This window comes from Macrobrachium rosenbergii, chromosome 14 (genome assembly GCF_040412425.1).
Source record: "Macrobrachium rosenbergii isolate ZJJX-2024 chromosome 14, ASM4041242v1, whole genome shotgun sequence".
NCBI classification, from domain to species: Eukaryota; Metazoa; Arthropoda; class Malacostraca; order Decapoda; family Palaemonidae; genus Macrobrachium; species Macrobrachium rosenbergii.
This window is the reverse complement of record NC_089754.1, coordinates 5,003,864-5,017,421: the sequence shown is the minus strand read 5'-3', so window position 1 is coordinate 5,017,421 and position 13,558 is coordinate 5,003,864. Positions and strand designations below refer to the sequence as shown.

The following is a 13,558-nucleotide window of genomic DNA, read 5'->3' as shown; positions in this document are numbered from 1 at the left end:
AAAGATCCTTCTGGTGCAGGTAAATCTTCAGTTTCTTCACTTCTATGCTCAGCTCTCTTCATGCTCCTGGTAGTTACACAACTTGGAAATAGGTGAGGGTTTTTCTTCTCTAATTCTGTTGTAGGACTAATCCTTAATGGTCTGTCTGTCACTACAGGACAAGGAATGAAGGGAACACCACCAACTTCATTGCCCAGTAAAACATGCACACCTTCAAAAGCTAGTGAGTCTACTGCAAAATCAATATTTCCTGTCACTAATTCACATGACAAATGCAAGCAGCATATAGGAGTTACTTCCTCTCCTCCTATACCTTTTAGAATAACTGAATCTCCGGTGAGATTCTTCTCCAACTGCGGGTGAGCACCTCGAATTACCACATTGTGATTACTTCCTGTATCACGTAATATCTTCACTGGTACCTGTACACTCAAAGAGGGGTTGTCAGCATACCTTCATAGATATATGGCTTAAAAGCCTCCTCACTGTTCAGCCACTCACTACTGGAATTTGCATTTCCACTGGTTGCTAAGCACTCTGCTTGTCTGATTTCATTTTGTCCCACATTGTTCCTCGTAGTTGGCTTTACCTGGTTAGCCCTTGTCATCTGTCCAACTGGCTTAGTCTGCTGATACACTTTATAGCAGTCTCGACTATAATGTCCTACTCTTCCACACTTGTGGCAAACAACATTAATTTTCTGCACTTGTCTTGAGAATAGACTAGAAGATGGGTTTAGCATTCCACTGCTGTGATGCATATCCTGGTTTGGCACTGGTATAATTATTAGAGGGGTTTTCATGGCACTGTTCCTAAAATTTGACTGAGACCTATAACCTGTAAATTGTTGGTTCTGGTACCTGCCATTATAATTCTTTTTGCTGGAAATTATATTATAGTCCTCACTCAGAGTAGCAGCTTTATCAAGTTTCTTCACCTCTCTCTCTCTCTCTCAAATAAGCTCTTATATATTCAGGAATTCCTCTTAGATATTGCTCTAAGACCACTAATTCTTCAAGTTCGTCCATAGACTTAACTGTAGCCGCCTCCAACCATCGTTTAAAACATCTCCTGACTTTATATCCATAATCCAAGAAAGTCATCTTGTCATCCTTCTTCAAAGATCTAAATCTTTCATTGTAATATTCAGGGGTCATCTGGTAAACCTGTAGCACATAGTGTTTGAGTACCTGGTACTCTTTACACTGATCAGCTGATACGGCTAAGTAGGCACTTCTTCCTTTACCAATGAGAACACTTTGTAACAAAACTGACCATTTATCCTCTGGCCATCCCATGCCTGAAGCCACTTTTTCAAAGTGATAAAAAAATTCATCTGGAGCTTCTTCTGTAAATTTTGGAATTAACTTCTGTACTCTTGCTACATCAAACACAGGGTCTGTGTTACCTTGGATATAGTTATATGGGTTTACAGGCAGTAAGGATCGAGCTCTGATTAACTCCAACTCCCTTTCATGTTTTGCCTTTTCTCTTTCTTCTTCTTCTTGTCTCCTTACTCTATCTCTTTCTTCTCTTGCTCTACCTCTTTCTTCTTCTCGCCTCCTTGCTTTATCTCTTTCCTCCCTTTCTTTATCTCTTTCTTCTTTTTCTTTATCAGCCTGTATCTGTAGTCTAAGAAAGTTTTCTTCTGGCTCTAACACCTTCATTCTACTCCAAAATTCTTCTGAGTCTAAACTCCTAAATTCTGCCTGTACATCACCGTTCTCATTCTCTTTGCCTTGCCTTATTTGAGAATTCTATCTCAGCTGCATTCAACAATTCATATGCCTCCCCTAACTCTCCGTCTACTTTACCAGAGCTTATTAATGCTTTGTGCCTCACTCATATCAAAAGTAACATTAGCCCCACATATTATTGCCAAGCGAGTCCACTGTCCCTTAGTCAGGTGAGATTTAGATAACTTTCTGATGGTTGGAGCTGCCATAAATTCCTGAACTTCAAACCGAGCCATTTTTCTAGTTTACTCAACAAGAAGGGTTTACAATTCACTTCAAAACAATTATATGGTTATTCTCCTACCAAAATATATTCCTAACACCACCAGTATAAATCATAAACCAGAGTGATATTCTGTTTAGTTCTCCTTAGACGATGGGCACCAATTAATTTAATTTCCCTGGTCTGGGCACCAAATCTTTTGTCATGAAGTGATCAAGCACCTGGTTATTACACAAATAATAATACCAAAAGTTACCTCACATCGACCAGATACTTGAAACCTCATAACAAAGAGTGCGACTGAATCACTAAATGTACAATGATCCCATAAAACTTACTTATCACTTGAGAAAATTAATGTAACTTTATCAAGTTATGGATGAGGCTGTCAATGGATTGCTTTTGAAATAAGGCCCTTGGTTCGTTTAATGAGCAACCATTTATGATAGATACAATGATAGATTAAGTGTATCTTTAGATGTATCTTAAATAACCTGTAGAAATACCACAATCCTAATGAGGTCAAAAGAATAAACAAGTCAGAAATTATAATAAATATTATTCACAAATAACAAGACCTTTATATAAAGACAATTTTAATGTAATTTCAGAGTAAAGATATACTCGACCGACACCAAAGATACAGAACCTGGGTATTAATAATTTCAGCTACCGTTAATTAACTAGTATATTGCGGACAAGATGATGAGCAAACGTAAGTGGCTTAGGAGTATAAATAATTTCAGTTGTCGCTAGTTAACTGGGGAAATTCCGACATGGTACTGATCACGAAGAAATGATGATCAAAGTAATTTATCGACAGTCGACAGTTGAAGAAACCAGCACGGCTACTTCAGCTCAAGAGTTAAGACGACATAAAAACAATTGGCTGGAATAGAAATTTTATAAAAATCAGATATATGTTAAATTATAACTAATGATATTTCCATCCACAAAAATTATTACTAATTCACAATAAACCCTTCACAGCACTAAAATGTTTAACACTTCATTTCGCAAAATTTATATATATAATCAATTTAACAAAAATACACTCCACCTGGAACTCACGGTATGCATGGTATGAAAGCACAGGCCAGAATGAGGCATTGGAAAATAACCGGCTCCATAGTAAACAAAATCCCTTAACCAAAACAAGGTAACTACCAACACAGTATAACTACCAACAAAGTAGTTTGATAATTTGTACAAGATTATCCCCTTACAATAACTCCCCAATTGAATAAAATTTTCGTAGAAAATTTTGAACAATCTTTACAAATTATTTACAACGACTTAACATATCAGCTCCCACATTTTCACTACCCTTAATATACTCAACAGAAAAAGTATACCCTTGTAAAGCTAAAGCCCACCTCATTAAACGGTCGTTGGCATTTTTCATCTTATTTAAATATAGCAAAGGTTGATGATCAGTTTGAACTATGAACTCTTTACCCAATAAATATTGCTTGAACTTATTCACGGCCCAAACTAAGGATAGACATTCTTTCTCTATCGAAGAGTATCTCTTCTCTCTGTCTAGCAATTTACGACTGTCATAAGCAATGGGCATTTTCATATCACCAACTTCCTGTAGGAGACACATCCAAGACCATCATTAGAGGCATCAGTTCTCAGGTAAAATACTTTAGAAAAATCAGGTAAAGTGAGAATAGGCTTATTCACTAGCTTTTCCTTCAATTGTTGAAAACTATGTATCTGTTCAGGTGACCATTCTAGTTTATTAGGGCTGTTCTTCTTAAGTAACTTTGTTAATGGAGCTTGTATTGAACTCAAATTCTCAATAAATTTTCTGTAAAAATTTACTGTTCCAATGAATGATCTTAGCTGTTTCTTGGTGTTAGGAAGAGGCATGTTGCAAATGGAGGTTACTTTGGATTCTAATGGCTGCAATGAATTATTACTCAATTGTAACCCTAAGTATTTGATAACTGAATAGCCAATAAAAGCACTTCTTGGGACCAGCAGTTAATCCAAACTCTCTTAATCTTTCAAGTACATTTCTTAAATCGCGAATATGTTCTTCCCAGTTTGAATTATGAATGATTATGTTATCAAAGTAACAACTTGTATTGTCTAATCCTTGCACTACGGATTTCATTAACCTAATAAATGTAGCACTAGCTGTTTTTAACCTTAAATGGCATCATTTTGAACTGCATCAAACCATGGTGTGTCGCAATAGCTGTATAAGGCTTGGAATCTTCACTCAATGGAATTTGCCAATAACCTTTGGACAAATCTAACTCTGAAAAAATGGTTTTATCCGTAAAGTACGGTAAGGCTTCATCTCTATGTGGCATGGGTTCTGCATCAAAAACCGTAATATCATTTAAACGACGAAAATCTACACATAGCCTCCAACTACCATCATCTTTCCTTACAAAGACTACAGGTGAACAATAAGGTGAAACAGACTTTTCAATTATACCCATTTCAAAAAGTTTATCTATCTCCTCTTCAAATACTTTCTGTAAATGATGTGGTACAGGATATGGTTTTTGTCTAACAGAATATTATTTACTAGCTTAACTGAATGTTCAATTCCTTTTGCAATACCTGGCTTATCAGTAAAAACATCAGGATATTCAGCAATTAAATCTATCACCTCTTTCTCTTTACCCTTACTAAGATCCGGATTAATGTTTACATTAGAATTAGCACAAACTTCTAAGAAAACTAAATCACAAACATCAGGATTTTCTTCAAGATCTGAAACAACATTACTATCTACAACTTCAACACACCGATTAACATACTGATTAACATACTCATCCCTACGATAAAATTTCTTCAACATGTTAGCATGAAATAGTTTCAATTTACCACTAATATTGATCAGATAATCGACCCCATTAATATGGCATTCATCTACTTTATAAGGACCACGCCACTGCATTATGAACTTATTACTACTCGACGGTAATAAAAGTAATACCTCGTCTCCCACATTAAATTTTCTTTGTTTTGTTTTCCTATCATAGAATTCTTTATAGTTTTACTACTCAATTTTTGCATTAGCTACAGCCAATTTAGCAGTTTCTGCAAGTTTAGATTTTAAATCAAGAACATATTGATAACTAGTTCTAAGTTCAGGATTAATTTCATCATTACTCCATAGTTCATACAAAATTGATATAGGACCTCTTACATTGCGGCCATACAATAACTCAAATGGTGAAAACTTCAATGAATCATGGGGGATTTCTCTATAGGCAAAAAGAACTGGAGGTATAAATCGATCCCATTCTTTAGGATGATCTACACACAACTTCTTAAGAATACTTTTCAAGACGCCATTTAATCGTTCTACTTTCCCAATTACAAGCAGCATGATAGGGAGTAGTAAAAAGTGCTTTAATAGATAATAGTCTATTAATTTCTGCCATTAAATCTGATTTGAACTGAGAACCCTGATCTGTCAAGATCTCGCGAGGAATACCCACTCGACAAAATATTTCAACTAAACCCTCAGCAACTGTAATTGTATCAATGTTTCGTAAAGGAATAGCTTCAGGAAAACGTGTTGCACAATCTATTACTGTTAAAATATATCTATGACCTCTATCAGATGTAGGAGATATGGGGCCAATGAGATCAACTGCTATTCTAGAAAAAGGTTCTGACACAATAGGCATCTCTTTCATAGGCACTTTCTTAACACTACCCCTTGTACCAAATTTCTGACATGTTACACATGATCTACAATACCTTATGATATCAGCACTTGCACCCGGCCAAAAGAATTTCTGGAAAACTTTATCTGAAGTTTTGCGATGTGAAAAATGTCCGGCTAAAATGGATTCATGTGCAATGTTTAACACTTTAGTTCTAAATTTCTTAGGAATTACTAACTGTTTCTTACCAACTTCATGTTTTACATTACTTCTAACACATGTTCTATATACTAGACCATTAATTTTCTCATATTTCACTGTCCTAGACTTAACAACAATCTCTTCACCACTAGTTAACTTATCTCGAACTGTTACAAGTGAAGGGCAAACTTCTTGTTCATGAATCAAACTATCCTTGTTTACATTAATATCAATATTATTGAAAGATTGCAAAGGTTGTGCTTGTTGTCTCTGCTTAAGAAACTGAGCTCGAGTCCTAGCCATACAAATATCAGTAACTTCTCTTACCTTTGTATCTGTATCCTGAAAATTGGAATGCAAAGTAGAATCAGGAATAGAAAAACCAGGGGCAGAAACTCCAGGAACTAGACCCAACAACACATCAGTAAATTTGATTGGCGCGGCAATGGCACTCACCCAACCTTTAAAAAATTTACAGTTAAGATAACATCTAACTTTAGGGAAATATTGAGGAACTCCCAAATAATCATAAACTTTGCACAATTTACCTCGTTTGACATTAGAGGGAATCAAACTATCATTGATTATAACAGATGATGCACCTGTATCAAGCATTACTTGGACTGGTTTATCAAACAAAGATCCTTGACCATCTGTAACTACTGTTTGGGGTTTTAGTTCCGTTTCAAATACAAATTGAACTTTATCCGTTTTACAAGATTTGTTCAGACTGTGTTTCTTGAAATTTGCTGGATTGTGATAACAATTTGGTTTTATATGACCTACTTTACCACACTGATGACATTTAACATGACTAAGATCACTGGCTTTTTCTTTACTCTTGTCACTTTCAAACGATTCATTAGACTTTAACATTTGAGTAGTTTTCTTTTTCAAATTTCCATGAGCACTCATAAACCTATCTGCAGCTTCAGCTAACTCTAGTGTCTTTGAATACTTCTCTCTTTCAAAAAATACTCTTAGCTCCTTCGGACAATTGCTTAACAGTTGATCACGAATCAGTAAGTCAGATAAAGAATCATAATCTTTATTTACCCCTGAAAGTTCAACCCATTTACTCAAATAGTTTTCCATTCTAGAAACAAGCTGAATGTAAGATTCATCATCTTCAACTACACTCTCCTTAAATTTCTTCCTATATGAATCAACATCAATATGATAAACTTTAAGAAGGGCTAACTTAAGTTCATCATAATTATCAGATACAGAAGAAGGTAAACCAATGTAAATTCTCAATGCCCTACCACGTAACAAAGTACCTAATAAATATGCATAATCTTCCTTTTTCCATTTGTAAAATACAGCCAATTTCTCAAACCTACTTAAATATGCATCCATTTCATCTTGACCATCTACAAAACATGGAATTTTAGGGATAGACTTCATACTCTCTAGATCTACTGGGCTAGTTTTACATTTATCAGTATTCAATTTTGCTAACGCTAATTCATGCTCTCTAAGTTTATCACGATCGGCCATCTCCAACTCAAATTTTTTCGCCTCCCTTTCTGCAGCACGCTCATCACGTTCTCTCCTTTTCTCTTCAGCCTCTAGTTCTCTCCTTTTTATAACCCTCTCTTGCTCTCTTTCTTGCTTTTCAAGTTCTATTAAGTTCCCGATTTGATCACTAGTCAAACCTAAGGACTGACCTGTCTTCAATAATTCAGCAACATCCATATTAAAAAAATATTACATATGCAAAGAACACTGAATTAAACATTAACATTTATAACTTATACGATGTGTACAAGAAAAATTTAACTGCCTTAGAACTAAAGTAGTCAAATATTCTTAACTTAAAAAAAAATTACTTCCGCAAGCTACGCTAGCTGTACGAAAATTCAGTCGTGTAAGTGCCTAAGCAAAACTTGCAATAAACAAAAAGTCTATATCACTGACAGACACGAGTAATTTTAAATATTACTTTAACAACGACATCCACAGCAGTGTCCATTCAGATATAATATTACTAAACCTTAATTAGAATAGAATTTTCAGCTGATAGCCAAGTTATGAGGAAAATTATATGGATAACACCATTAACTTTAACCCAAAACATAACATAAAATACGTAGGAAAACACTACTCAGTGAAATGATATTTGCCGATTATCGCATGAATAAGTGTAAGGTAACTATGCAGGCGTTAAGTTATACTCAATTACTTTGAATTTTAAGTTTCCAAAAATAAAACTGAGGACTTTAAATACTTAATTACCCCCAACTTTAAAGTTCCCACACTTCAATGACGACCATTTAATCAAGCAATAAATATCATTCACGATTCTAGCTTTAAACAAGTGTCACACCATTAACATACCCCATTAAAAAAAAATACCAAGTAGCAAAATAGTAAGTGTACTCACGATGACAGAAATTAATACCACCATTGCATACCGGGACTTACAGGTTCACAAATCCACTATTTGCATAGGAACGGAGTGTACGGTCCATATTAAGGCATGATACCAATATTTGCACATGACCTACAAATAAGAGAAGCATTAATACACATGTTATTTTACAAAATACATCATCCTACTCACTGCGCCAAATGTCAATGGATTGCTTTTGAAATAAGGCCCTTGGTTCGTTTAATGAGCAACCATTTATGATAGATACAATGATAGATTAAGTGTATCTTTAGATGTATCTTAAATAACCTGTAGAAATACCACAATCCTAATGAGGTCAAAAGAATAAACAAGTCAGAAATTATAATAAATATTATTCACAAATAACAAGACCTTTATATAAAGACAATTTTAATGTAATTTCAGAGTAAAGATATACTCGACCGACACCAAAGATACAGAACCTGGGTATTAATAATTTCAGCTGCCGTTAATTAACTAGTATATTGCGGACAAGATGATGAGCAAACGTAAGTGGCTTAGGAGTATAAATAATTTCAGTTGTCGCTAGTTAACTGGGGAAATTCCGACATGGTACTGATCACGAAGAAATGATGATCAAAGTAATTTATCGACAGTCGACAGTTGAAGAAACCAGCACGGCTACTTCAGCTCAAGAGTTAAGACGACATAAAAACAAATGGCTGGAATAGAAATTTTATAAAAATCAGATATATGTTAAATTATAACTAATGATATTTCCATCCACAAAAATTATTACTAATTCACAATAAACCCTTCACAGCACTAAAATGTTTAACACTTCATTTCGCAAAATTTATATATATAATCAATTTAACAAAAATACACTCCACCTGGAACTCACGGTATGCATGGTATGAAAGCACAGGCCAGAATGAGGCATTGAAAATAACCGGCTCCGTAGTAAACAAAATCCCTTAACCAAAACAAGGTAACTACCAACACAGTATAACTACCAACAAAGTAGTTTGATAATTTGTACAAGATTATCCCCTTACAGAGGCAACAATTATTAAGTTATATCCAGACTACTGGAATATGGGTTATCTTCAACCAGCGCTGTAACTGTCTCTCTGGTTCTGTTTTACCTAGATAAGTCTCAGGTGAACAAACAGATACATCACTTACCTTGTACACATTCATTAATGTCTCTAATTGCTGGTGATCAAAATGAAACGCTGTGTTTTAAAAACTTTAAACAAACATGTTTATTTCTAAGTTCAAAAGTTATATGTAAAGTTCACAATCTCAAAAGATTTACCATTAATTGACAACAGTGTAAGATTTAAGTATTTTTTAATCAAGTTTAATTCACAAAAACTTTGATTTATTAAGAAAGCAATTTAGTTAGGTAAGAATCGACTATTAACTATCACTCAAGTGCCAAGTATATACCTGATTAACCATTACAAACAGTCACCAAAATTTTACTGACTGGAGTCCACATACACATTCTCCAAAATCTCAATAACAGGTAGGCACTAACAAAATGCCAAGAAATCACTAGCAAAACACAGTAATAATAAAATTATAATAATGTGATAGCACACACATATAAGAATTTATATGCAAAAATGGAAATATACCAATCACCAAAAATGTGCCTAAAGACTATATCAATCTTTAGAAAACACTGTTAAGGCACTAAGACTCATTCAAAATAATAATTCTCTTTTACCAAGAACATCACTTTAAGTCTTAACAATACAAAACTAAGTAATCACCACATTACCTTTTGTAATTATTACACTATTATATATCTCCTCAACACTTGCACAAAATAATATTCCTGACCACCTTCTACAAAATTAACACACTCCTGGGGTGAGTTTAACAGAGCTTTTACAAAACCAGTAACCTTTCTGTTATTTCCCTTATATGTAATGGGGTTATCGAGAGAGAGAGAGAGAGAGAGAGAGAGAGAGAGAGAGAGAGAGAGAGAGAGAGAGAGAGAGAGATAGATGTTTCTCCCAGGGACCTTTCTAGCAGACTAAGGGTCTTTAAAACAGTACTGCACTTTTAACTCTCCAACAGGCCCTTCCAGAATACTCAAGAATACACATAGGGTATTCACAGAACACCTAATTCCTTTTTTCTACAGAATACACGTATATGAATACACACACACTGAGTTTCGAGCGCCGAACCCTTATCTACATGATGGACATTTCCTGTTCAGGGCTAAGCAGAAAAAGGTATTTTAACCAAATTCTTGGGAGACTTACACAGCTGAGCAAAAAATGGGAAGCACTTTTAGACCCAAAGCAACTCCACTTATCTTACTGTTCCTCATTCTCTCTTTCTCAGATTACGAACAGAATAGGCACAGACACAGCTAATAACGATATGTTAAGCATACAGAACAAATATATAATAGGGAACTTGTCGATTGGGTGACAGCTCATCACAATAATACAAGAGAGTTCTTTTTCTTTAGTACAAATTATTGGCACCTGTGCAAATATGGAAGCTATAAGATCTTTACCCTCTCTCTCCGCAAACAGGATGTGGTGACCTGATAAGAAACCATCGTTCATAATACAATTTCACATATTAAACAAAGGAAAAAAACATTCTAAAGCATTGTAAGCTTACATGATATATAACTTATCTGCAAGAAAAAGACATTTTAAAATCATGTCTTCACAATAAAATTTTCACAGAGACATATAAACACTTATAAAATGGTTAGACATATTATAACATGTTATAATAATATATATATATATATATATATATATATATATATATATATATATATATATATATATATATATATATATATATATATATACAGTATATATATATATATATATATATATATATATATATATATATATATATATATATATATATATATATATATATATATATATATATATATATATATATATATATATAGGACAGTTGAGGACCGTGGATAATTTGTTAATATTTCCGTGGTAGAAGAAAATATTGCCATTTTTTAAGTGCCATCATATAGACCAGGTATGTGGCAAACAAGAAAAGGAAAGGGGGAGGAAAACCGAGGTTTAATTACGAATGTACCGCTAGAGGGCTTGAAAATTATAACGATAGAAGACAAAGAACAGAGGCAGGAAGAGAGTTGCCTAGTTTGGGAGTAGAGGGGAAAAATCTCGGGCTTTTACTTGCCTAGTTGGTTATAGTCAAGGAGCTTACATGTGCTCCTTCCTCTGAAAAACAACATTACAACTCCACATTTTTAATATGTTGAATTAAACAGTCTATTTTTGAGTCAAAAATATAATAAAGTCCGCTTTCTATTGGTATTCACTGGAGCACTGACAGCCCATTTCTAGAATATATTTCTTTGCAATGACGAAAGAATCCTGGGGAAAGGTATATCTAGCTGTAATCACAACAATTTCAGCGACATCTGACTGACTTAGCCACACACGTTAACAGTAAATGCGATGGAAATTAAGGGAAAAACAAGTTTTCACTAATTAAATTATAATTACACAAGTCAGAAAGATGTTGCACAAGAGTTAATCACCAGCTCCTTGGTACTACTCTTACGTTAGTTCATAAATCATATAGTGCCAATAGCAGATAAATTACAAACTATGATAACATTTCCCAAGATATAGAAATAATCTTACTATGGAGATAATCACTTAAGGTTAAAAACAGTTAAATATACACGAACTCTTGCCACGACGGCAATGTTCGGATATTAATCTTGAATGAATCTTCCACGTCGGGAGATTAGGAATGGGCACCGTGGACCAGAGGTAGGCACACAGCATCACAATTGCTTATTCTACAATACAAAATCACTGTCATTTGGTTTCCTAGGAAAACACTTACAAACTCACTTTGGGAAGGATGAAGGCTGAGAGGGAAGCAATTAAGAGTAGCAAATTGCGTGAACATGCTTACATTACTTGAAATGAAAATTAACCAGTTCGCTTATTTTCTCAGAAACTCCCAGAGACGTGAATATTAGAAAGCATGAAAATTCTAAGGGAAGAATGGGCGTCGTAACCAACTCCAAATGCAACTGTACCTTTCCCGAAGGGTGTAATGTCCTGATGTGAAGACCAGACTTTGTAATTAAGGCAAGAGATCTTTGGTTGGACTGTGGCAACAAGACAAAGGTGGACTAGGGAAGGGGAGGGGTGTGGGAGACCGACCTGTAAGGATTTCGCTCTGAGTCTGACTGGTAACAAACTGCCTGCCTGACCCTCGACCTGTCCCTTATATAGCTTTCATCTCCCGCCTTCCAGCCTTAGTTCAGGTGTGGGCGATAATCCGTTAACGTGCTGGCTTTTCGCCCCTCATCTTGTTGACATCCACAAATGCAGGTGGTGGAATATGCAGATGAAAACAACAGTACCAAAGGGAAATTAACGTCAGACAATAGCGGGATAATAAAGCAAAGAGAGAAGGGCGGAGATTCTTCAGCGAGACTGTGAGGGTTTAGTGAGCACTCATTTCCAAGAGTGTTTTTACAGCTTCCCCGTTCCTCTATCTGGGTGGTCTGCTTCGACTCACCGTATTTTATGTTAGGTTTTAAGTTTTGTTTAGTTTTAAATACATGGAGCTTTTACGTCCTCTTGTAAATAACAACTGCATGTTACAATATATATAAAGATTTTCCATTAAGCAACAATGGCTTAGTTGTTTGCCTAGCGAATACAGAGCAATGTACTACATGTTAGCTGTATGTATTGTTGGTTTCTTTTCCTCTCTCTTGAAAGTGTTGATTAATTGCCGAAATCCAGCTCTTTTAATATAAAAATTTTAACATTAAATAATATACCTTACTCATTCAAAAGTTAATGCTCATCGAAAAATACGTAAGTTTTTCAGACATGTTGAGTGTTTTTCTTTTCTTATCACTTAACTATCCTACATTATTGTTACCCGGTTCGAGGTGAAATCGGCACAACAGACAAAAACGCATCTCTGAATGCGCATCCAATAATCGATTTTTTTTGGGGGGGCGGGGTGTTAATTTCCATTGTTTGGATTAACAGATACTTTTCAATGAAGTTAAGCCTTTGCTGTATATAGTAACAGAGAAGAGAGAATGCGTTCGTGTACGTAGGTGATTTGACCTCACACCAGCCTTGCCCACTCATAATATGTAGCAGTCAACAAAATAATAGACCGATAGTTTCTTCAGCGTCACTGACAAAGTATTTTGATTGCTTAGCTTTATAAGGCTCATATAGGATAAGTACACTGACAATACATCGTATTTCATTTTAAATAAATCTTTTTACAATATTTCATACATCGACCAACTCATGGTTTCCATAAAATGACGCCCGGCTTTATTTATAGCCAGTTCTCTGATGTTTCCTGCCAGAAT

At 34.9% G+C, this 13,558-nt stretch overlaps 1 protein-coding gene and 1 long non-coding RNA gene across 2 annotated transcripts; both read right to left on the bottom strand.

The window, feature by feature from the left end:
• Positions 1 to 5,258: 5,258 nt before the first annotated feature.
• LOC136845474 (uncharacterized) lies at positions 5,259 to 7,499 on the bottom strand. Its single transcript, XM_067115646.1, has one exon. The coding sequence runs from the start codon at positions 7,497 to 7,499 to the stop codon at positions 5,259 to 5,261; it is 2,241 nt and encodes a 746-aa protein (XP_066971747.1).
• A 1,033-nt stretch (positions 7,500 to 8,532) lies between these two features.
• On the bottom strand, positions 8,533 to 9,210 carry LOC136845700 (uncharacterized). Its single transcript, XR_010855220.1, has 2 exons — positions 9,062 to 9,210; positions 8,533 to 8,879 (listed from the first exon to the last, which is right to left on the bottom strand). It is a non-coding gene; the product is annotated as an uncharacterized lncRNA (long non-coding RNA).
• Positions 9,211 to 13,558: the final 4,348 nt, after the last annotated feature.